General features: G+C 43.8%; 2 protein-coding genes across 6 annotated transcripts; both read left to right on the top strand.

Annotated features, from left to right (window-relative positions):
- The first annotated feature begins 762 nt into the window (after positions 1-762).
- POFUT4 (protein O-fucosyltransferase 4) lies at positions 763-14,220 on the top strand. 5 transcript variants are annotated; one of them, XR_012663118.1, is made up of 4 exons: positions 763-1,567; positions 2,879-3,504; positions 10,323-10,599; positions 14,100-14,220. XR_012663118.1 is itself a non-coding variant. In XM_075109515.1 (3 exons), exons 1-3 carry the CDS (start codon positions 836-838, stop codon positions 10,468-10,470), a joined length of 1,506 nt encoding a protein of 501 aa, XP_074965616.1. In that variant the 5' UTR covers positions 765-835; the 3' UTR covers positions 10,471-12,566. The 5 variants fall into 5 exon arrangements, 1 of the variants encoding a protein (XP_074965616.1); XR_012663117.1 differs by having other exon boundaries at positions 14,095-14,220; XR_012663119.1 differs by having other exon boundaries at positions 14,086-14,220.
- A 4,989-nt stretch (positions 14,221-19,209) lies between these two features.
- Positions 19,210-22,476, top strand: CHCHD1 (coiled-coil-helix-coiled-coil-helix domain containing 1). Its single transcript, XM_075109516.1, has 3 exons — positions 19,210-19,554; positions 20,154-20,272; positions 21,677-22,476. The coding sequence occupies exons 1-3, from the start codon at positions 19,413-19,415 to the stop codon at positions 21,788-21,790; spliced, it is 375 nt and encodes a 124-aa protein (XP_074965617.1). The 5' UTR covers positions 19,210-19,412; the 3' UTR covers positions 21,791-22,476.
- The last annotated feature ends 2,636 nt before the right edge of the window (positions 22,477-25,112 follow it).

The following is a 25,112-nucleotide window of genomic DNA, read 5'->3' as shown; positions in this document are numbered from 1 at the left end:
TTCTCTAACAGCTTTGGTAAGGTTTAATGGTTTGGGGTTTGTTTTTTTTTTCTGGTCTACTTAGGAAAGTATTGCCCTTACCTTGTGACAATGTTAAAGACTTCTGCAGGCTTAATTTTTCAGAGAAAGAGACCTCCCATTTCAGAGTTCAGATGGCAGGGTGGGGTTTGGGTGTTTTTTGGAGGGGAGGGTGCTAATTGCAAAAATAAATTTCCGAGTGAACTGACTGTAACTTGACTGTAGCCTGGAACATTGATATTGTACAATGTGCCGATAACAACCTGTATGAAAGCACAACACACAGAATGGTGGGGGTTGGAAGGGCCCTCTGGAGCTGATCTTGTCCAACGGCCCTGCTTGAGCGGGCACATCCAGCGCAGGGTGCACAGGACGGCGTCCAGGTTTTCAATATATCCTGCTTGGTGCGGGAAGCAGCTCTCTGCAGGTGTATTTGCTTTCAGCATGCTATGCCTCGGTCAAATAGCTCAGGGTTTTCCCTGTCAGCTTCCGTACTGCTGACGCAGGTGTCTTCACAGCCGGCTGGAGGTGCGCTAGAGGCAGAGGATTTACATCAGCTTGAAGTGAGGCTGCACGACTAGCGAAGCGCTGCCGTCGTCTCAGCGGATCTGTGTTAGGTTACGCTGCCCCTACGGCCCATCGCGGTTTGCGCTGAGGATACCAAGGGGCGGGAAGGGGGGAAAGGCGGGACCCCGCCGCAGCCGCGCCGCGCTCCGCCGGCCCCTTTGCGCCCGCTGACGGAACGCGGCTCGGGGGCGGGGCCCCTGCGGCCGCTTCCTGGGCCGGGCCGCGGCGGGCTGGGCCCAGGGCGGCGGGCATGGGTGGCGGCGGGCCGGGCCGCGCTTGCTTCTGGGTGGCGCTGGCGCTGGCCTGGGCTGCGGGGGCCGCGCTGGTCGCGGAAGGGCCGGGGGCGGCGGAGGAGGGGGAGGCTGGGCTGGCGGGCACCGAGGAGCCCTGCGGGGCGGAGGGGTGGTCGCAGGATGTCGTCCCGCCGAGCGCGGCCTTCGTCGCCGCCGCGTCGTACCGCGGCCCGGGTAATAACGACACGCGGAGTAACAAGGCGCTGCCCATACTGCTGTGGTGGAGCGGCAGCCTCTTCCCCCACTTCCCCGGCGACACGGAGCGGATCGACTGCCCGCGGGGCTCCTGCCTCGTCACGCGCAGCCGGCGGGTGGCCCGCCATCGCCGCACCAAGGCCCTCATCTTCTACGGCACCGACTTCAGGGCCTACGAGGCGCCGCTGCCCCGCCTGCCCCACCAGACCTGGGCGCTCTTCCACGAGGAGTCCCCCATGAACAACTACCTCCTCTCCCACCCGCCCGGCATCCAGCTCTTCAATTACACGGCCACCTTCCGCCGGCAGTCCGACTACCCCCTCACGCTGCAGTGGCTGCCCGACGTGGGCTACTTGCGAGGCCCGGCGCTGCCCCTGGCCGAGAAGGACGCCTGGCGGCGGAGGGGCTATGCCCCGGTGCTGTACATGCAGTCCCACTGCGACGTCCCCTCAGACAGGGACCGCTACGTGCGGGAGCTCATGAAATACATCCAGGTAGGCGGGGTGCGCGGGGAAGCTGTGGCACGGCGCTGCTGTGGGAGCTGGGCCCGCCTGGCTGCTTCCCTCCACCCCCTTCTCTTAATGGGGTTTGTTTGTCCTTGTCTTTAGCCAAGACACGAATCGTAACGGGATGCATGCCGACTACGAGCTGGACAGAAAAAGTAGTTGTATTCCTTCCCGAAGCGTGGTCTAGACTACACCGCATGCTAGTAGGTAGGCCTGATGGTGGCTATTAGTTGTGGAGTTGGCCAGACTCGGGATCAGTCACAAGTTAGACTAAGCCTGAATAAGCTTGGTCTTGTGCACCAAGTGCTAGAAGTTGCTGAAATCCCTAGACCTTTAAGTTAGTGTGCAGGAAGGCTGTTTTTTTACAAGCCTTGCTGCCGTTTGAAAGTATAGGCGTGCAATAAAAAGAGAGGTTGCCGTGTTTTGAGAATCTGCTCCTTATCTGCGTTCTGGTAGGACCACGTTATGGTGGTTTGTACCACTGTGGCATAGCTGATGGAGAGTAGCTTCGTGAGCTGAAATAATGTAGTTTCTTTCAAGCAGAAAAAAAGCGTAGTGTTTTTTTCCTCTTAAAAATTCTGAAGGATATTAAGTTATTGAAAAAAAATAAAAGTATGTGGTTTTAGCCTTTATCTGAAACATCTTTTTCCTGGTCACTTCTGCTGTTCCTATTGGTAGTGATTCATTTACTGTGCGAGTTCATCATGTACTCAGTAGTGAAAAAAAGACAAAATAGTTTTTAAAATATGACTGTGTATTATCACGGTATGAAGCAGATTCTAGATCAAGTAATATTGTCTTTCACTTTTATACAGTATTCTTTTAGCTCCTGGCATCAATTTTTCTCAGTCTAACAAATAAAAAGTTTTTGCCAGCCTGCTAAGACTGGCAGGAACTGTGTGTAATAACTGTTTGGAAAAGTACTGGGTATCTGTTAAGTAGAAAGATTACTTTTACATGAACATAGAGAGAGTTGAATGCCCTTCCTTGCCTCTCAGTTTCTGATTTATCTGGTAATAAATACATTTCTGGGTGACATCTCCCTTTCTCTGCACTGCTCCCTAGCCCCCACCCCGCCACCCCATAGCATAGTTTATGCTGCTTTGGAAACTGAGTACTCAGTTTCCTCTAAAGCTGTTAGAACTGGGTCTTCTAGGAATAGTCATAAGGGAAAAGAAGTTGGAGTGAAAGTGAAGCTAAACTAAGGTAGCTAGGAACTGATCAAAGTTAGGAATTTTATGAGAACTACAAGCTCCAGGCAAACAAATATATCTGTAAAGATACCGGTTGTTATTTTAGGTTGACTCCTATGGGAAATGCCTGCATAACCGTGAGCTTCCCAGTGAGCGACTGAGAGACACTTCTACAGCCACTACAGAAGACTCTGAGTTTATGACTTTTATCGCCAGGTACAAGTTTCATCTGGCCTTGGAAAATGCCATATGTGATGACTACATGACAGAGAAGCTGTGGCGTCCAATGCACTTGGGTGCTGTCCCAGTGTACCGAGGCTCCCCAGCTGTGCGGGACTGGATGCCAGACAACCTCTCCATCATTCTTATAGATGACTTTGACAGCCCCCAGGAGCTGGCAAAGTATCTTGATTTCCTGGACAAGAATGGAGAAGAATATATGAAGTATCTAGAGTATAAAAACCCTGGTGGAATCAAAAACCAGTTCTTGCTAGAGAGCTTGAAGAGGCGGGAGTGGGGTGTGAATGACATGACTCTGCCCAATTACCTGAATGGCTTTGAGTGTTTCATATGTGACACAGAGAACACCCGGATTAGAGAGGAGCAGGAACACAAAAAGTCTCATGGGAAAATTCCAGCTCCGAGACCTCGTATAGCTCAGTTCAAGCACATGGGATGTCCTATGCCAACACCTGGGTTTGGAAGTGTGGAAGACCTCTCTGGAGGAGATAGGTAATGTACCAATACTATGCTTTCTGAAGTAAAAAAAAAAAGGCTTCCAAAGCCATTATTATCCTGTTCCTACTGTGGATGTTGAAATAATCGCCAAAATAGTAGCTGTAACTCCTAATAGTGCCTTGTACATGAAGGATCTCTTAATACATCTCAAGTTACACTTTATATTGCGTCTTGTGGGTGGTATGGTAGTTCTGCTAGTATTGTGTAACACTGAGCCTGAAAAAGAGACTTCGAGGATGGTATTGGCTGGTGGTTGAATGAGGAGCGTGAGACCCATAATATCTTGCTAAAATGCTTTTTGTTGTTTTGTGTGACAGAATTCTGGCTTGTGTTGAATGACGCCATCCCATTTATTTAGGAGAGGGACCATGAGGGACAGAGAATAGGTTGAGTAGTTTCTTGTCCCCTTTGTGCACAGGGATTGCTAGCGTTGCTGGAATCTACCAGGCCTGTAGCCCAGTGTTAGCTGCGTTGAGTGCGAGCTGTCCCGAAGTCTTGTCAGCAGGGAACAAACCACACCAACCCTGAGCAACCGCTTTTGACAGGCAGAGTTTTGTTTGTGTGGTCTACTTAGTATCCATACATGTGTTGGTACAGAACGCATGCGGTGCTTGGATTCCCAAACTTTGAGTGATGAGATGGTGTTTGAAGTTGCAGTTGCTGCTGTTCATAAACCATGTGTGCACTTTTTGTAGTGTGTATTACTAGTGTAACACGTTTGGATCCCCCAGGTTTGTAAATTTTCTTTGCATTACCTGCAACAATTTATGTCTTTTTAGGCAATTACTCAAGTGCATGCAGTTCACTTCCTATAAGCAATCAGGCAGCCATCATAAAGATAAACCCTCGGCCACAGCAGATCTTGCTATGTTCATAGCTATCTGTCATCAAAGATTTCAGCGTTCTGATGTCAGTCCTGCTTGTAGGATTAAATTAATGACTTTTTGAATATATTGGGAGGATCTCGTGCACTGTCCAGAAGGAAGTTGTCAATATATTCTATCCCAGTTTATATGTTTACAGCTTTGTTAATAATTTCCTAGGATAAGGAACCAAGTGCTTAGGAGTGTTAAAATGTTAGAAGAAATAGTGTGTTGGAAATGCAGAATCCGTCATTTCAAATACGCTAACTCAGAACTCAATTCTATGTGGATATGAAGCTCTAAAAAAGTTTTTATTATGTTATCCATCCACAAAAGAGTATGAAGAATTTTCTAAGTTTTGGGACCTACTTCATCCTATGTTTGGATGCTTTAAAAAATGGCGAACAGAAATTAAAAAAGGAAGGTAAGCCTGAGGTCATTCAGGATGTTTAGGGAAAGCCTGTTTCACAAAACCTGTGACGTTTGTCATCAAAAAGCACGTTTCACCGTACGATTAATTCTCATATTGACTAATTGAAAAGTTATGCTTGTAAGTAAAAGGGATCCGTAATTCTTTGTTTTCTGTTGATTGATTGATTTATTGGAGCTTTTTTACAGTAATACCTTTTCTCAGTCTCAGTGGCAAAATGTGCTTTTTCCTTATAGCATGCTATGCAGCATCCTACTGTGATTCTCTAGTTTTCTGTAGGTTTTCTTTTGCTTGAGCAGCAGATGGCAGTAGAGGAATACCTTTAGTTATGGTACATTATTACACCTTCACCTTGCTGTCCCTTAGCTCTAAGTGTGGAGAGGTGGTCCCTAAACCCTTATGCTTGCAGCCTCACTTGTATTTGGAATTCTGGCCTTCACACCCAAGCGAGCTTAAGAAGAAAGGCTGTAGAACAACCATTTGTATGTGTTAGGTTATGGGTCACTACAACATATTTATATCTTGGCTGATTTGTACAGAAAATAGTGAGTTATAGTGCTACTGATCAGTAGAATATATGTTTAGTAGGAACTGCGATCTCCAATTATTCCTGGACTCCCACCTTTGTGAAGAGAAATATGTGGTTTGTTTCACTGATAAGGATTCATTTTCCAAAAGTGGGGCATTTGAGAGGATTACCATAAGAAGACTAAGTGACAATACCTTTCCAGTTACCTAAAGTTTTCATCTTTGGTAGCATGAGAAGTGAGAAGCCGGTGTGCCTTTGATAAAGGAATATTTTGAAATCATCATAGTTTTGCTAGTTCCATTTTATGTCAACGTCACAGTGTATTTATGACAAGAGAAAAAACAGCTTAAAAGTGTATCAGATTTGCGATGTGTACACTGTAAGGTATCTCTTCCAATAGAATCCAATAATCAGCCAGGATAGATCTGTATCTCATGGTAATAACTTTTCAGGTGTATGTAGTTGGTAATTTCAGGATATTTGTACAGTCCTGTTCATCCTGGGGTATCAATTTTCTCCAAGTTACAAAATCAGAGTGAAATTCTTTTCTTAAAAACCAGTAACAACAATGTAAAAAGAAAAATACCAGAGTGTTCTTATGTAATGTTTTTGACAAGAGTTTTCACTTGGATACTGGGATTCCTTTCAGTGTTGTTTCTGTAGAGTGTTCAGCTGGAAAATATTTTCTTTTTTCTGTTACCTACTGCCACTTAGTCTTGTGTCTAGTATTAAAGGCAGGTATACTCATTTTCCAAATGTGTGCCCTTATTCAGTGCTGTAAAACCCAAGGAACTCATGCTGGCCGTCCTTGAACAAAGGTTAATGAATTTAGCTGGTAAGCAAAGTGATCTCACAGTAAGTCCAAGTGCTGCGTTTTACAAAGGAACCTTTCAGCAGGCTTTGGGTTTTTTAAATGTAGAAGTAAGCCTCTATCTATGATCCATCATGTTGTAATCTATGTTAAAAGGTTTATTTTGAGGTCTCTGTTGGTGTACGCTGCAGAAATGTCCCACCATAGATCATAGAATCATAGGACTCTCTAAGTTGGAAAGACCTTTAAGATCATCAAGGCCAGCTGTTAACCAAGCACTGCCAAGTCTACCACTAAACCGTGTCCCTAAGCATCACGTCTACATGTCTTTTAAATACCTCCAGGGGCAGTGACTCCACCACTTCCCTGGGCAGCCTGTGCCAATGCTTGACAACCTTTTTGATGAAGAAATTTTTCCTAATATCCAATCTAAACTTCCCCTGGCACAACTTGAGCCTATTTCCTCTTGTCCTATCACTTTTTATTTGGGAGAAGAGACCAACACCCACTTCACTACAGCCTCCCTTCAGGCAGTTGCAGAGAGCGGTAAGGTCTCCCCTCAGCCTCCGCTTCTCCAGGCTAAACACCCCCAGCTCCCTCAGCCACTACCTGTCACGCTTATTCTCTAGACCCTGCCCCAGCTTCATTGCCCTTCTCTGGACATGCTGCAGCACCTCAGTGTCCTTCTTGTCCTGAGGGACCCAAACCTGAGCCCAGCATTCGAGGTGGGGCCTCACCAGTGCAGAGTACAGGTGCACAATCACTGCCCTGCTCCTGCTGGCCACACCAGTGCTGACACAAGCCCGGGGGCTGGTGGCCTCCTTGGCCACCTGGGCACTGCTGGCTCATGCCCAGCCGGCTGTCAGCCAGCACCCCCAGGGCCTTCTCCACCGGGCACTTCCCAGCCCCTCTGCCCCAGGCCTGGAGCGTTGCCTGGGGTTGGTGTGACCCAAGGGCAGGACCCGGCACTTGGCCTTGTGAAACGTCACAGAACTGGCCTCGGCCCATCGATCCAGCCTGTCCAGGTCCCTCTGCAGAGCCTTCCTGCCCTCGAGCAGATCAGCCCTCCTGCCCAACTTGGCGTCATCTGCAAACTCACTGAGGGTGCCCTCAATCCCCTCATCCAGATCATTGATAAAGATATTAAACAGAACTGGCCCCAGTACTGAGCCCTGGGGAACACTGCTTGTGACTGGCTGCCAACTGGATTTAACTCTGCTTACCACAGCTCCTTGGGCCTGGCCATCCGGCCAGTGTTTTACCCAGCGAAGAGTACACCCACACAGGCCATGAGAGGCCAGTTTCTCAAGGAGAATGCTGTGGGAAATAGTGGCAAAGGCTTTACTGAAGTCTAGGTAGATAACATCCACAGCCTTTCCCTCATCCACTAAGCGGGTCACCTTGTCATAGAAAGAGATCAGGTTCGTCAAGCAAGACCTGCCTTTCATAAACCCATGCTGACTGGGCCTGATCACCTGGTTGTCCTGTACGTGCTGTGTGATGGCGCTCAAATGATCTGCTCCATAGTGTTCCCCGGTACCGAGGTCAGACTGACAAGCCTGTAGTTCCCCAGATCCTCCTTCCGGCCATTCTTGTAAACAGGTGTCACATTTGCTAACCTCCAGTCAACTGTGACCTCCCCAGTTAGCCAGGACTGCTGATAAATGATTCAAAGTGGCTTGGTGAGCACTTCCACCAGCTCCCTCAGTAGTCTTGGGTGGATCCCATCTGGCCCCATAGGCTTGTGTGTGTCTAGGTGGTATAGCAGGTTGCTAACCATTTCCCCTTGGATTATGGGGGCTCTATTCTGCTTGCCATCCCTGTCTTCCAGCTCAGGGGGCTGGGTACCCGGAGAACAACTGGTCTTGCTATTAAAGATTGAGGCAAAGAAGGCATTATGTACCTCATCCTTTTCCTCATCCTTTGTCACTATGTTTCCCCCCATATCCGAGAAAGGAGGGAGATTCTCCTTTTGTTGCTAATGTATTTATAGAAACATTTTTTTTTCTTGTCTTTTATGGCAGTAGCCGGATTAAGCTCTCGCTGGGCATTGGCCCTTCTAATTTTCTCCCTGCCATAACCTCATGACATCCTTGTAGTCCTCCTGAGTTGCCTGCCCCTTCTTCCAAAGATCATAAACTCCCTTTTTTTCCCAAGTTCCAGCTAAAGCCCTCTGCTTAGCCAGGCCAGTCTTCCCTGACAGCTCGTCTTTCGGCACATGGAGATGGCCTGCTCCTGTGCCTTTAAGATTTCCTTCTTGCAGAGTGTCCAGCCTTCCTGGACTCCTTTGCCCTTCAGGTCTGCCTCCCAAGGGACTCTGTCAGCCAGTCTCCTAAACAGGCCAAAGTCTGCCTTACGGAAGTCCAAGGCAGCAGTTCTGCTGACTCCCCTCCTTACTGGTCCAAGAAGCAAAAATTATCATTTTGTGATTGCTATGCCCAAGACGGCCTCCAGCCATCACATCACCTGCAAGCCCTTCTCTGTTCACAAATAACAGGTCCAACGGTACACCTTCCCCAGTTGGCTCACTCACCAGCTGCTGTCAGGAAGTTACCTTCTATACATTTCAGGACTTCAGGAGCCTCCTAGACTGCTTCCTCTCTGCTGTATTGTATTTCCAGCAGACATCTGGTAAGTTGAAGTCCCCCATGAGAACAAGAGGTAGCAATTGTGAAGGCTTCTCCCGGCTGCTTATAGAATATTTCATCTGTCTCTTCATCCTGCTTGGATCGTCTATAACAGACTCCCACGATGATATCTGCCTCGTTGGCCTTCCACCCCGATTCTTACCCATAAACACTCAACCCTATCATCACCATCATTAAGCTCCAAACAATAAAAACACTCCCTAACATACAGGGCTACCCCACCACTTCTCCTTCCTTGCCTACCCCTTCTGAAGAGTTTATAGCCATCCATTGCAGCACTCCAGTTGTGTGGGTCATCCCACCATGCTTCTGTGATGACAACTATATCATAGTTTTCCTGCTGTGCGATGGCTTCCAGCACCTCCTGTCTGTTGCCCATGCTGCATCCATTGGTGTAGTTGTACTTCAGTTGGGCTGTTGATCCCACCACCTTCTGGTGGGGTGAAGGCCTAATTCCTATGTGACCATTCTCAGGTGATTTCTGATCAGATGATGATGCTGTTGACCACAGAAGACTAATTTCCATGGCATACAAGTTGTATGCTGCTCCACAAAGAAAGTGACTATGACATGTTGTGCGTTTCTTTTGGTCTTCCTGTAGTAGTGGTTGATATCTGCTTCTGGGCAGTGTAGCCATTCTTGCTTTAATATACGGTGTACAGAGCGAACACAGAAGGCACTGTACTTATTTCTGTGATTGGGAGGGAGGAGAAGCAAAAAGCTGTCTATATAAGTTAACAAGTATTGGGTCACTCGTAGGGACAGATTAAAAAGAGCATCGTGTTTGGTCCTTCTTTCCAAAATTTGTGATGAACTTACGTGGCTGGGTGGCAGATATAGTGGAGAAGAGATAACTAAATTATTGCCATACCTTGATATAGCACAAATGAGAGAAGTAGTCCACATGATCATGAATGAGATGGGAATAGCTGAAAGTTGCAGCAATGTAGCAATGTATGAAAAGTTTGAGAATGTATGCCTTGCAAAAGAGAAAGCGTGTACTCGACCATGTAATCTGGAGATAAAGAATAGAGTCAGGGTTGAGGGATATAATGATATTTTTTTTGTCTCTCCCATGTATAGCCTGAGTTTGTAATGAGTAGCTGTCATTCTCTAATTGTTAAATGGTTTAGCTGAAAAAAGAATTGATTCTTAAACTTACGCATATACTGGCCATGGAGGGCTACTCCCCAAATCATAAAAGGACTCCGCTAGATTTTATTTTAACAGACGTTTTTATTCTCTACAGTTAATCATTTAGTCTCTTTGGTTAACACTACGGTTGCATGCTGATAGTTCTAGAATGTTGTAAAGCTAATACTGAACTTATAATTTCTGTAGCAAATTTTCATAGTAAGTTTCTTTAAATGACTTGCAGCACAATGGCACGGGAACAATATACTTTGTCATGACCGTCTCTGGACCTGTTTTCCGCTTAAGTGAAAGAGAAAAAATGGTTTTGGTGCTATTACAGCTGCAGGCTCATTTATTTTTTTAATGGTTTATGGTGGTGTCTCTTTTCTTGTTTCAGTTGGAAAGAGATGTGGCTGCAGGATTATTGGCAAAGCCTTGATCAGGGTGAGGCCCTCACTGCTATGATTCATCGCAATGAGTCACATCAGGGAAGATTTTGGGACTACATGCATGAGATTTTTCTCAAGAGGACGAGGCAACACTGACCCATCTTTGTAAGAGCTTGATTTGAAAATTGCATTGAAAGTTGAGACTGCGAATTCTTACCTTGCTCCAATGTTCGCCTTGAAATAGAAGAACAACTCTCACAGAGACTGTTTTTTCTGGTGCATGAAGTGAGTAAGTTTCTGCTATAATTGGATTTCAGTGGTGGAGATCTTAGCAACTGCTTTGATTTGAATTTCAGCTCTGTGGTGTGATGCCGCTCCTGACTTGCAGGTGTCAACATGTGGGGCAAAAGAGGAATTTACTCTCCTTTTTGCATTTGATATAGTTTCCTTGTGGCTTACATAACTTCAGAGGAACACCTCTTCAGGCTCTTGCTTAAATGCCCTCAGTAATTTCAGGGATTTTTTTAAATCTCAAAAATATTAATTGTTTTTTATAAGTATTTTATCAGTCACTTATTCTCCTCATTAAGGTGTACTTTTAGTTGCTATTAACAAATAGCTTTTTCAGTGAAGGAATTACCAAAGACAAATGTCTGAGGAGAGCAACTGTGCCTTATGAAATTGCAGCAATAAAGTCTCTTCTCCCCAAGTAAGCATGCCTCTAATACTCCTACTTATCAGGGTAACTGAATACTTATGGGCAGGTCATTTACTCTCTGCCTAATTTTCCTCTTTTGCTAACTTTCCAGGTGATACATACAATGGGATGAGAGAATGAATTATTTAATTCACAACTTTCAACGAAGTATTTCACACTAGAAAGTGTATTACCTGGTATTGTGCAGACCCAGAGTACAATTAGTATGCTTCGGTTCTTTTAAGATTCCATCAAAGCCAAAATCCCAGCAGTAATCCTGACTTCTTGTCATCTCCTTAATACTAGCAATTCAGAGGCCTTTGATTTGTTCTTTTTTAGTATCTGCAGCTTTCTGCAAAGGCAAATACATTTTAACAATAGTGCCTTTCCAGCGGTCTCTGCAGTTTGGACACAAACCTTACAGTCTTTCTGTGCTGAAGTGGATGGTCAGAATCAGATGCACTGAGATGATTTTGTATCTCTACCAAACCTTAATACAGTATGATCCTGGTCTGTGACTGGAGTTCCTAAAAGTGATGACATGTGGATAGACCTTCCTTGCTGCATAGTGTGTATCTTTTGCAGATATAAATAAAGTCCACTGTTCCCTGCCATGTTGGGTACCTTTCTGAAATAATTGTTTTTGCACTGGAGGGAGACTAATTCACATAGTGTCACAGGTTTAAAAGCACAGGTAAATATGGCCACACTGCAGTGATGTCTCTGATGGTGTAATGGTATTGTATTTCTCCAATTCTCCTCCCTCTCACAAGTAACTACTGACTAAATAGCCAGAGTTTATTCATGCCTAAGACAGAATGTTGGTAATGAAGGTCTAGAGTCCGTGGGGTAATTTCATTTTGTAAGACAGTTCATGCCTTCCTGTGGGAAGTTTGAAGCCTGTTAGTAAAAGTTAGGAACAGGATTGAGACTACATTCTGCCCCTAATTAAGACACTATCTATTGCTTAGCTGTGGATGGATCACTTAATCTCTTTTCTTTTTCTCAAATTCCCATTCATAATGTTATAGGTATGATATTATAGGTATAATATTAGTATAGGTAATTATATGCATCTTAATGTTTGCCTACCTCTCAGGAGATAGAACAATATTGCAATGTTAAAATCTGGGCATCTTGGCAGAGGAGACTTCAGACCCATAACTATCACTGGATTCTTGTAAATGTGACAATTACGTGAAATATATGCTGATCTCACCTGATTTTTTTTAAGGAGAAAACTGCTTTTTTCTGTCTTCTGTAATTACAATAGCAAATGGTTCTTCAGCTAAAATGCATTAATCAGTTTATATTCCTTTTTTTCAGTTACTCAGGAGACATGAATACCTAAGTGAATATATCTGAATTAGTTGATAAAGTGGATTACTCAAATCGGGTTAAGACTACAGATATTTGTGTTTGGGATTGAAGTGGCCACAATGTGCTTGAGAAGTAAATTAAGATAAATTAAGGCTGCTTTAGTTCTGAATATCAACTTCTTCTGAAAAGTTTAATGATATTTAAATAAATTTTTTGAATTAATGCCTTCAGTTACTGCAGATTCTCGTAATTTCATGTTTCTGTACAGAAGATACTTCAGTCTACTCTGACTGCATGGTTCTCTTAATTAACTATATCTCAAAACCCTTTCTTATTCAAGTGTTTGGTGGAATAGTCAGGGAGAGAAATTCTGATCTTGCCTTTTGTACTTAATGTAGAAAAACAAGAACCAGGTACTAGTACATTCAGCTTTTGCTATTTTATCCCGTAATTTGAGAAGGTTTTCTAGAAGTGTGGGATTTATAACCAAGTCTAGGTATTAGTTATAATTTATCTGCTGTTTCCAACACTAGGCGTGCTACATTTAATGTATTGTCCTTGCAGGAATAACAGGAGGAAGTACCAATATAAGCATGTGTATCATACCACTTGATTAGTGATGTCTTAAAGCTTCACTTTGCCTTCCCGCTCAGCAAAATGAGCATGTTTGTCAACTATCAACAGAATTGAAGATATGGTGGTACAAACTTAAGAGTAGCTAGCAAACCGGATAAAAACTTATTCCTTGGGACCCCGATTCATTAATTTGCTAGTTGACAGCCATGTATTCCTTCACTACTATTTATTATCTGTACTCAGTATATTATAGTTACCAGTCAACAAGGTTTTTTTGTTAGTCCTACAGGGTTTTTTGGCTGTGTTTTTTTTTTTGTTTGGAGTCTTTGGGTTTTTTTCTGTATGTATGTACTACAGAAGGGTGTTGCTTTGAGCTTCATGACTGTTGCCAAGCGTAAGTATTTCTATTTTTTACAGTCTTAGAGGTGGTGAATTTCTCAAAAGGTAGAGAGTATCAGCTACCAGTCTTCACAGCCATGATACTCACTCAAGCCTTGTGTTTCTCTTGTATCTGTCATTTTTTCTGTGGGAATCGACCATACTAGCTTTATCATCTCCTGTATGTCACAATACATCCATGCTTGATACACAGGGTGTTTATTGCCTATATTAATATACGAAATGTGTTTCACTTGTTATACATGGTGCAGAAGAATTAAGCCTGAAATATTTCTTCCAGTGTGTATTATGAATAACTGGTATAACTGCCAGGCAAATTCCTCAGGGGCAGGAGAGGCTAGAATTCTCCCTGCCTGGCTGAAGAGTTGTCGTTGCAGTTTTGTTGCAGGCTGCTGACCGACCTTCACTACATCCACTTCTCTGCATAGCAAGGACTGCGAAATGTTGAATAAAGGTGGTAATGAATTTGAAAGGATTGCTACATAACATGCAAAGACTACTGCCAGTCTTAGCCAAAGTGAATTCAATTTACAATCCTAGTTGTCTTTGAACTATTGCAAGTATGTGAACGCAGACAAGGAAGAAGGTCACTGCAGCAACCTTTATCTTTTGGAAGAAGGTTTCTGATTTCGGTTCTTGACTGCTAACTGGATTTCTCACTTCACTGCTTTAAATCCAAATCAGCTAGGTGGCTGAATGTCATCACTCATGTTGTGACTACTGGAAGGCTTATGTGATACTCAGACTGAAGAGTGTATACAACATCTTTCTTAATCAAGTTCTTACAGCGCAGGTGCCCGTACGCATAAAAACACACAACTGAGACTAACTGGGAATTCTAGCAAAGGCATAAAATATTGAGGATGATAAAGAGATTACCCTGCAAACCCTTTGGCAGGCTTCTACTAACTAGGGTGAGTCGCTTCACTGCTTGTCATGCATTTTGCTCATTTACTGTGTGACTAGAGGGAGGAATTCAAAGCTGTCATGATAACTTTATTCACTAGCATTAATGTTCTAAAATAGGTATATCCTCATTACTGCTCATATGAAACACTAGTAGGTTCTATTGATACTGTGTCTCAATATTTACTTGATAAGCTAGGATAAGTTTATGCACTCTGAGGGGTGAGAGAGGAGAAACAAATGTCTGACAGAAGATTAAAAATGTAGCAATCCAATTCATTGCACTGGACAAGCTAAAGTTGTCATTCTCCTGCAAAAAGTAATACCAGGTGCTACCTATTCTTTCAGTAAGAAGCTAGGTATTTTATATACTGAACTAGTTGTCTGTTTGCTGTCCTTTAGCAAGGACTGGAATTTCTAGGAAGCAGGTGACCTCACTAAAGAATATTGATTTGATACCTAACGTTGATAATTTCTAGAACTGAAAAAGAATTGCCTTTCCTTATTTCTGTCACTGTAGCACTTTTCAAACTGAAAGATCTCTGGGTCCTCTGTGATGGTAAATAGAATGAGAGCCAAGCAAGAGTGGATGTGTATGTTTGGAGGGAAAGGGAAATTATATTCTTACCCTGGAAATGGTCTGCAAAGTGCAGCAGCTGGAGAATCACAGCAGAAATGCCCCTCTTGCACCTTGGCAGAGGGTAGTTTCAACTGGCACGGAAGAACTAATAACTCCTAAAGGACTGGGAACAGGATAAATTGAATTGAAACACAGCCATCAGGACATCACTGTTGAAACAGGCTTTGCTGTGTTAGACAAGCAGCCATCTGCCTCCCTTACCATCCTTGCATACTCACTCTTCAGCCTTGTCCCAAGAGAGCCACTCCCTTAATGATTAGCTGTCATCCATTTGGTTGGATTTAATTAAGATTGTTGATGGACCTCCAGGCACCTTCTGAGAAGTTGTATTAATCGGAAACACAGGGTGGCGGGTTCCTTCTTTCTGTCCAGAGACCTATACTGACAGGTTGAAATTAATCAGAGACAAAAATCCTTTTAGTGATACGGCCAGTTGACCCAAAGCCTGTGTCAGTCTTTAACAAACTGCACTTCTGTTATGATTCAGTGTCTCAGAGGTGGCAGTGAGAGATACATGGCCCTGCAGAGGAATTGGGAAGGGTGGATAAGAATGGACTGCAGGATTTGTTCCAGAGCTCTGACGCAACTGGCATCTTAATTTGTATGTTGTTATATACATTCTTTCTTGCAGAAAAGACCCATCAGATACTGAAGTGTCTCAGCTGGAGATGGGTCTGGGGATCTTGGAACGGATCAGAGCAGATCACGATACTTTGTGGCATCTCTGAGCAAATAAGGAGGCATCAGGTAATTTGCAGTGGAAATGGGCTGGATTTAAGTACATCTGGGAATAAGGGATTAGTGATGGCAGCTCAGAACTAGTCAGGTGGACAGAATAATGCAGGGTGGCTGATCTGATTGACATAGCTCAGGATAAGGTAGGCTAGCATTGGAGTTGGGCGGGGGGGGTAACAAGTCAGAAAAGAAATTGCATCTGTCATTGTGCTAATAAGTGCATCAGGTGCTAATACTGTCCAAACACAATAGCTCAGCAGATAGAAGTCTGAACCAATTAGAATCTTAGCAAACTGGTTAGTGTCACTACTGAAGTTAGAGTGGGGGTGCCTTAACTCTTAAGGCATCTCCAATTAAATTGGAGTTTAAAGAGGTCAGGGTGAGACAGCTGAGAGTAGATCGTGGTAGGTGAGGGTACTATGAGCTTGTATGAGAAGAACTGGAGCACTCAGGATAAACTTTGGTGAATATACTGGAATTTACCTGAAAGCTGGATCCAAGCAGTTCAGAAAGATGTGGATATCAACTCTATATTAATTTCTCCCAATAAAACTGATTTCTTAGCCTCATCCCCTAACTGTTTTTTAGGTAATGTGTGGAGGTTTTATATAGATACTCCAGAAAGCATGGGATCCATGGTGTAATTTCTCACCTCTTAAAAAGATATTTAGGACAACAACCCCATTTTAAGGGTGTGTTTTATTACACTAATGTTAGCATTGTATTTAATTGTGGCATAGCATTTACTGTAGAATAACTGGCCCTTATTCGAGTTGTGATATAGATTCTTTTCAAATCTAATTCTAATAGCTTAATCTCTGTGGTTCATTTTGGTTTTGACTAGTGGAAATGCAGGCTAGGATTCACCTTTAACTCTGCTGATCCAAGCAGAGTAGTTGTAAATGCAGTTAGAATTTTACATGTTCTTTATAGTTGTACATTCAGGATTCACAGTGAAACGTCCGTGGAGTTCACTTGTGAGTGTGCTGAGGGAATTGTGTTTCTGACTGTCCCTGTAAAATCCTGTCCCATGCATTAGTGTCTTTGTCCTATCAGCTATACAAAATACAGGCTATAGAGAGACTTGGCTATTGAGTAACACACCTCTTCTGTAGTTCCACATTCTGCCTTAAAATGTATGTTTGCGTCTTGCTTCAGACATCTCTGCATGGTGTGTGCAGACACCATCACGTACCTTATTCTGTCTGCTCGGGAATTTCTTAGGTTGATGCTCCAGTCCCAGGCTAAATGCCAAAAAAAAGAGTTTCTAATGCAGATAGCAGTAACTGACAGGAAGCTATTACAATTCTCCTTGTGTAGCTTGCCTTTATCTTTCTCAGCCTCTCCTCCCCCCCCCCCCCCCCCCATTTTTCTTCAAATTACTTAAAAGAGAGAGCAGCTTTTGAAGGTGAATGTACCTGAAAGTGCTGTCACCATTAGCTAATGTAATTTGGAAAAAGAGAGGTTGATTTACAGATAGTGAAGTTCTGCTTCTCTTATGTCCTAGTATTTGTGCCTTTCCTTTTTATTGTTCTTGTACAAGCCTAGTCAGTAGTTGCAGCAGGCAAGTGTAGCAGAGAAAAGTGGGAATTGGTAGGGATAACTAGAAGAGTCAAAAGCAAGAGTAGCTCAGCCTCCCATGAACTGGAATACTGAAAAATACTTCATCCCCATCTTGAATTTGCAAGATTTCTAATGTTTAGAGTTGCAGGATGCAAGCCCTCTAGCCTAATTTGAAGGAGTCAGCTTGTTTTTCTTCTTCTCCACTGGTAGCCAGGCTAGAACGATAGCTCATTTCCTGTCCCATAAGAAAAAATGGGAGAATGTACCAAAATATTTCAGATATTCCAGACAGACTGTTTGAATTTGGACCTAAAGAGATGGAAATTTGCTTCTAAAGAGGACCAAAATAAATCTTTTGTTCACTTGAAAATGTCTTTTCATATTCTTTAAATTGGACTCTGAGAAAAGAGTATTTTAACAATAACACACAAATAATTATAGAATCTGACATACCAGAATATATATTAGATCTGCAGATGCAGTAAATTCTAGTAACGATACTGAGAATATTTTGGTATAGGTCTGGTGATGTTTAAAACAAGGTAACAGAATTTCCAATGTCTTGTTAACTTCCTTGACTGGGCACAGGCAAGTGGTGTGCTGGGTTTTTTTCATGTCCATAGCTAGGAGGTTGAATATATTCTTCTTGTCCAAAGCAATGTGCTATGCAAAAAATTGTTCCAATGTTCCTATGGAAGAAACACTGTAGTGTGTTCAGTTTTGGTCCCTTTGGTACCAGAGGGACGTGGAGTTGCTGGAGCGTGTCCAGAGAAGGGCAGCGGAGCTGGGGCAGGGTCTGGAGCACAAGTGTGCTGGGGGGCGGCTGAGGGAGCTGGGGGGGTTTAGCCTGGAGAAGAGGAGGCTGAGGGGAGCCCTTCTCGCTCTCTGCAGCTGCCTGAAAGGAGGTTGTAGCGAGGTAGGTGTTGGTCTCTTCTCCCAAATAACAAGCGATAGGACAAGAGGAAATAGGCTCAAGCTGCGTCAGGGGAAGTTTAGATTGGATATTAGGAAAAATGTGTTTACTGCAAGAGTGGTCAGGCATTGGCACAGGCTGCCCAGAGAGGTGGGGGAGTCACCATCCCTGGGGGCGTTCAAAAAATGTGTAGCTGTGGCACTTCAGGGCATGGTTTAGGAGGCCGGGGGCTGTTGGGTTGGTCGTTGGACTTGATGATCTTAGCAGTCTTTTCCAACCTTAATGATTCCATGAAAACGGATTTTTTTCCCTGTCTCCTCCAGTGCACAAGGGAAATTGGTGATGCCTGAAGGAACCCTGAAACGGTGGTAAGACGGCTTATTCAGTGACCGCTATATGACAAGCATCTGAGTATTTTAGGTCCCCGGTCCAATGTCTAACTCATCAGTTTTCTACATCTACCTTGTCCCTCATGCTGTGAAGAAACCTGTTTGTACCGCAGCCCCTCAAACGTTACTGTGTCTTCTGTATTACCTGTAATTTTCAGCTGGGGACATAAGGGCTTCGCTATCAGCCAGATGAGTTGAGAACTTCCGGGGATTTAAATCCTACACTAGCCAAGAAACTTCTTGTAACAATGGGATTCTCTACTACTGAGTATGAGGCTGTGAGAACAACGCTACCATTTCAGAAGCAGCAGTTTCAGAAACTTCTTGGAAGGCAGGGTGGGAATGTCAGTAAACAATACAGGAGATCCAGCTGTTAGTATGTAATGGAGAGAGATGAAGAGCTGAGTGTGAAGTGCTGAGTGAAGTGGTGCTGAGTTTCAAGCACCAAGAAGAGTTTCCATACAGTTGCAAAAGAATTCCTTGAGTTCCATTTAATTATTTGAAACAATCTTGATTTCTTCAGCTCCAGCTGAACTGTGCACGCTCCTTCATTGGTTAGGTTTGCTGCAGGAAACGTTTTGAAGACATGAATTGTTGGAGTTGTTATTGGGTAGTTCCCTGTAACAGAAACTCTGAGAATTTATTTAGTTTTCACGGCCTTTGCCTGGAGAACAGAGTGGGGGTGAAAGAACGAGGTTACAGCACAAATGGATTGATTTGCCGTTTAACAGGATGACGACGTTACATACCGGCAACCGCGTCGGGCCCCCGGCGGATGCCCATTCACTGTCGCTTCCCGCAGGATGCGCGCAGCGTTCGCGCAGGCCGGGGCCGCCGGGACGCCCTCGCCCCTGCTCTTGCAGCCCAGCTGCCCCGCGCGGCGGCGGCTCCCGGGGCGGGCCGCGCAGGCGCCCGCCGGGTGGGCGGTGCCCGCTTGCCGTACGGCCTGTCGCAAAGAGCATGGCGGCCCCCGTGTACCCGGCCTGGGTCACCCGCTGGGTCTCCGGGCAGTGGCGGCAGAAGAAGCGGCCCCCGGTTATCCGCCCGACCCGGCCGCTGGTGCTGGCCAACAAGGTAGCGAACCGCAGGGAGCAGGAGGGAGGTGAGTTGCCGGAGCCAGGCCGTTAAACACCTCCCCGGGGCGCAGCGGCCGGGGACGGAGGGCCCCCAGCCCCTCTGGGGAAGACGTGCTGCCGGTGGGTCCTCCGGCCTTGTCCCCGGGAGCTGTCCCACCGCTCTCCTGCGGCTCTGCCCTGGGAAGGGTCATGGCGGTGTCAGGGCTGGGTCGGGTTCACGCTCGGAAGCGCCGTGTGCTCTGCGGGGCAGCAGAGGGGAAAGGGGCTTGTGCCATAGAATTAGCACACGGGTTCTTCTGAAAAGATTACTTCCTCGTACAACGACCCTAAATTAGCGCCTTGTGATATTCTGTGTGTGAATCGTGCATGTAAAATATTTTGTTACATCTCAGTATAGCATTTAACTTAAGAATTCAGTCAATTGTTAGATGGCTGCAATGGTGTTAATCTTTGTGGTAGCAACATCTTCTCCACACAAAGCAATGATGAGATCTTTACTTCAGTGTTATTTTTTCTCACCTACCTCTATTCCAGGAGAGATCTCTCTGGAGATGTATGCAGTGTGGATGCTGTTAGCATGAAGTCTCAAACACCTGAGATTTTTGGTTGTGTTTTTCCCTCCTAGAAGCGACGTGCATTACGGAGATGTCAGTGATGATGGCCTGCTGGAAACAGAATGACTTCAATGATACAGCTTGTGCCGAGGAGATCCGAATGTTCTATGACTGCGTGGCAAAGGCAGAAGTAATTAAGGCCTCTTTTGTGTTCTTTAAGGCTAGTAGTAGGGAAGGAGGAAGCCCACAATCATGTTTTGTGTGCCAGCAATAATAACGTTCTCTGCACAATTTGATTTGTGTTTTAACTCATTTGAGCTGTAGGAGAGATGCAGATGAAACATGCAGTCCCTCCTTTTTGAGTGCAGAAGTTAAATTAGAATTAAAATAAAGGAGCGTAGGAAGGGACTGGATGTTTGGTACGGTATAACTAAGGATGAAGCAGTAGTCGCATCCAGTCCTTTTTGTGTTGCTGAAATCTTGAAGTAGAGCTCAGTTGCTGTCAGTTGACTCAGCATAGGCCATCTGGTTTGATTTCTTCCAGTTTTTAATCTCTGACATTTCAGCACTAATGAAGCAATAACAGTCACTGCTTTTCTCCATATTATGTGATAGTTCTGAATGAGGGTGAGGGTACAATGTGGAGCTGTTAAGTGGAGCAGTGATTTGTATGGTGTGAGGTGTGGATTATGTTGTAACTGAGGAGACGTGGAGTATAGGTAAGTATCAGCAGCTGCTCTTGTACGTAAAAGTAAGAAATAGGTGACTCGGGTATCAATCCAGTACCTGCATTATCTGGAGTGTGGGGAGAATTAGGATTCCCAAATTCCAATCTGTCATGAATCTGTAAATAGTTCTGTGCTTGCAGGGGTGAGGGTGGAGACAAGGTGGTAGAGAAATAACCAGTGCTTTCTGTAATCCTCCTAACAAACAGAATTTTCAGGATACATGAGGGATTTACAGCTATTCCTGATTCTCTGAAAATCAGGAGTTCTTTTAGGCTGTTCCTGACTTTGTAGGCTAGACATTTTCTTGAAAAATAAATTTCATATTATTTGGAAGTTAAAGGTTTCCAGCTATATGATAAAACTGAGATCAAATCGGTTTCAAATGCAGCCTAAAGGTAAGTACGTGTACTAAACTTGTCCTTAAACTGACTTCAGGTTTCCATTTTTTTTCAGTAATAGTGTCATCATTTAATAAATAGTTATTTACTGTTGCTGTTTGACAGCATAAATGAAAAATTGTCCACAATTTATTTGGTAGATTACAAAGGAAACAAATTAAAAACAGAAAGCAAAAATAAATTAAATCTTCTGCATTATTACTATAATTTTATAGTATTGTTAACTAAGAATATGGGAGAATATTATCTTCACAAGTTGTCAATCGTTCCTTAATTTCACCATTTAAAGGTCATCAGCTTTTGAAAGCCTTGTGATTATTGAGCCAAGTGCTATTTTAAGTGTTCCTTAAAGAAGTAGCATTTGTGTTAAAGAAACATTCAAGTACAATAGTAGTAGTCTTTGGAGGGCAAGAGTCAACTTGGCAAATAAACAGAGGCAATATTTTGAGGTTTCTTTTTCTCTTTCAGAAGGAGCGCAAGGACCAAATCGAGAAGGACACCCTGTCACCCAGGGGAAACTTAACCTCAAGCAAAGTGAACAAGCTCCTGAGGAGATTCCCTCAGATCACACGTTATGTATAATGTGCTTTACTAAAGGGACTGTGGACAAGCAACGAAAGTTGGAGTCTTTGTCAAAAAGTTGAAAAGTAGACTTGAGAGAGTGTTTGATGTCATGTGGTATCCGTAAGCACTGCTGCATGGATCTTGACTGCACCTTTGTTTCCAGAGTGAAAAACACCTATCTTGACCGTCAGCTGACTTTGTTCATGAGGTTCTTGGGTCTTGCAGTCTTAGGATTTTTGCAGGTGTTGTTCAGCTAGGCACAGTGTGGAGGCGGGTCCTCACTGTGGAGTAAAATCTTCTAAGAATGCACATAAATGCATTTTCTAGCAGTTAGGGGCTGATGCTTCCTCATGTATAAACTTCCTGCCTAGCTTCTGAGCTGCTATCAAAAAGTGCTCAGGCCCAGATATTGAGCCAACTTAAAATTGATAGTAATCTCATGACTCATACTTCTACATGTACGTATACACAATTTGGTTCCTCTTGAAATTTTTTTAATTCCTGCTGCTGTACAAGAAGGCTGTACAATGAGGAAGAAATCTCCAGCAAAATACCTTGTTAATACACGATACGTTGGTAAAGATCAATTATAACTAATGTAAAAGCTTGTGATTTAGGCCCTGTGGTTTGCAGGTGGGACAGGTGTGGTGCCATGTCAGATCGATTATGTTGTCTGTACTATAATAAAATAATGCAAGATTGTTGTTTGGCTTGGGCGACTCATAATCTACAACAAAATGTTCCATTGTTTTGGTAAAAAAACTGAAAGGGGGAGAGAAAGTTCAAGTGTGGGCTGATACTGAAATCATGTAATTGGTTATTAGTTTGATTTTTTTTTTTTTCCACTGGAGTACCACAAAACTGCCGGCAGGTCCCTGTTGTTTTAGGACAAGTACCTAACTGGTAAGAAAAATGCAGTCCCTTAAGAGAACTCATGATATAACCATTTATATCACTAATCCTTTGGGGCATAAAGGAAAAGCAGAGTAAGAGGAGCATCAGGCATATACGGACTGTGTGATCACCCACATGTGACTCTAGAGTTTGCATGGAGCTGGAGCTGACTTCTGTGGAACCCCAGGCTGAAACCTGCTCATCACATACATATTGGTCACTGTGTGCTTTCAAGTTACTGAAGCAATTTTCATGTAACTTGCTTACAATGGCTCATTAGTGGGTTATCCCCTAGGGCAGCTTATTCTGTTCTTGCTGTTATGGCTTCAATGGGTCTTCCAGAGGACTTGGGGTCAGTAAGAACATGATGTGGACATCTGAGTTTGGGAAAACCCTTCAGTTCTATGATGTTTTGCATTTTCAGTCCAAAAGACACTCTCTGAGAAACAGAGGTATGTGCTAATTCTTTGTTTCTGAGGGAGACAAGCGAAGTTGGGAGTGAGGAACTGATGAATTCTGAATTCAGTTCTGTTGATGGTTTTCCCTTCTTTGTGTTAAAGCTTACAAGTATAGTTTTGAACCACGTCAGCTAGCAGCTATGCTAAATGTACCAAATTCTAGTGTCTGTGAAGATCTGACCCATTATATGAGAGGCTGTAATGGAGAAAACAACACTTTTTGTTGTATTTTTACTTTTGAAATTTTGCACAGCTCCCACTGATCTGGACAGCTGGTTTTGGATTTTACTGCCTCATGGTGAGTTTCACAAATTCAGTTGTTCGGGGTTTTTTCTGACCTTCTAACATGTCTACTGTAAGCTTAAAATCACTATGCTAAGGTTCTCCAGTCCTTAAAGGAATGCATTTATTTGGAGGAAGAAGGAAGGAAAGAGAATGCTTTTCAGATGCATCCATGTTTTACAGTGCTTCTCTTAACTGTACTCTAGCAGTTCTTTTGGCTCAGGATCCCATGTTGTAATCAAAAAACCTCCAGTTACCGACTGTCCTTGGCAATTCGAGCTGCTGCCGTTTCCCCATATCTCACTGTTAAGGTTATACACAGAACTGTGTTCTGTGACGTACTCATTTTGGGGGTTGTTCCGTTAATAGTTCATGTGCGTAGCTGCAGTGAACAACACTGTCGCCTCTGAGTTTGTGGCTTGTACTACCCCATGATGCTGTTGCTGGGGAATAAAAGAAAACTGGGTTCTGGTCCTGAGCCTGCTGGTTAAGAACATTGCTGCAGAGACCCATATATGATTGTGTGGCAAGGGGAGAGACAAAAGCTGACTAGCTGTTCTACCCTCCTAAGTCGGATTTACAGGATTTAAGCAAATCTGCTGGAATTCCTTGATCTTACTCCTGTTCCTTACAGCTTGAGTATTATACCAGCTCGGGGGATGATTGCTACTATCTACCTCTCTTTTTAGGCTTTTACTGAATGTATCTTTTGGAGGAAGCATTGATACTTCAGCTGGTTTTGATGAATAGCAGTCCTGCCAGTTCAGGAGAAATAGGTTGAATTCCAAAGAGCCAAGAATGTTTTAGAAGATAGTACTTGTTCAGAAGGGTCAATACAGAATATTCTAGAAGAATCAAGACAGAAAGACTCTGTAGGGAATCATAGACTTATTATTCTAGATCTGTGCTTATATCAGTGTGAAAAGGTGTTTTTTCTTAAATACTGAACTTCAGTATTTACAACCACTTCAAACTTGCCCACACAAGAAAATTCAAGATACGTTTACCTTATCTTTAGATATGTTACCTATCTAAACTGCCATACTTATATTGGTATAATTTCCTTCTTGGTCTTCCTCTCCACCTTGGAAGAGGGCCGTGTAGCCACGAGAAGCTTTTGAGAATCTGAGATCCACCTCTCAAGAAAATGTCATTGCATGTGCCAGAAAACCAGGGGGAGACTTGGCAAGAGGGAAATGGTCCCAAAAGAGGACCTGCCATAGAGGAGACAACTGCAAAATCCGCGATATCTTTGCACAGCTTGTCATTCCTCCAGAAAACAAATACCAAACTTAGACTTCAGTAACTTTTGGTGCACTGATCTGTGTTTTCCTTTAAAATCCCTTTATCTAGGAAACCACTTCATCTAGGAAACCCTTGCCTTGAGAGGGAAGCAACTAACAAGACACTGTGGGAGAAATCCAGTACAGGCTTTTGCTAGAGGATTTACACCCTATTAGCATGTGTCAGAGGCTGAATGCAGCCATTTCTTTCCAGGTCTGAAGGGCTAAATAGGTCAGTGTTTTATGGGAGTTCTGAAGGGGCATCAACAACCTCGCTATTCCTGACTAAGGAGCAGATTTCTCTGAATGCTAGTAGATTTCCTGTTCCTGCCTCCAGTATATCCTTTCCTCGTGTTTTCACTGGAGTAAGTGGTTCTAAATTCCAACACATTCCCACCTTTTCATTTTGTTTTGTTCCTTTTT

This window comes from Phalacrocorax aristotelis, chromosome 14 (assembly GCF_949628215.1).
Source record: "Phalacrocorax aristotelis chromosome 14, bGulAri2.1, whole genome shotgun sequence".
NCBI classification, from domain to species: Eukaryota; Metazoa; Chordata; class Aves; order Suliformes; family Phalacrocoracidae; genus Phalacrocorax; species Phalacrocorax aristotelis.
This window is presented reverse-complemented; position numbering and strand designations above follow the sequence as displayed.

Excerpts from the sequence above, each read along its gene's own strand:
- POFUT4 (XM_075109515.1), top strand. The coding sequence starts at position 836 with ATGGGTGGCGGCGGGCCGGGCCGCGCTTGCTTCTGGGTGGCGCTGGCG. Across the intron at positions 1,568-2,878 it reads AGCTCATGAAATACATCCAG|GTTGACTCCTATGGGAAATG; the intron begins GTAGGCGGGGTG and ends TTGTTATTTTAG. Across the intron at positions 3,505-10,322 it reads GACCTCTCTGGAGGAGATAG|TTGGAAAGAGATGTGGCTGC; the intron begins GTAATGTACCAA and ends TTCTTGTTTCAG.
- CHCHD1 (XM_075109516.1), top strand. The coding sequence starts at position 19,413 with ATGGCGGCCCCCGTGTACCCGGCCTGGGTCACCCGCTGGGTCTCCGGG. Across the intron at positions 19,555-20,153 it reads CCGCAGGGAGCAGGAGGGAG|AAGCGACGTGCATTACGGAG; the intron begins GTGAGTTGCCGG and ends TTTCCCTCCTAG. Across the intron at positions 20,273-21,676 it reads ACTGCGTGGCAAAGGCAGAA|AAGGAGCGCAAGGACCAAAT; the intron begins GTAATTAAGGCC and ends TTTCTCTTTCAG.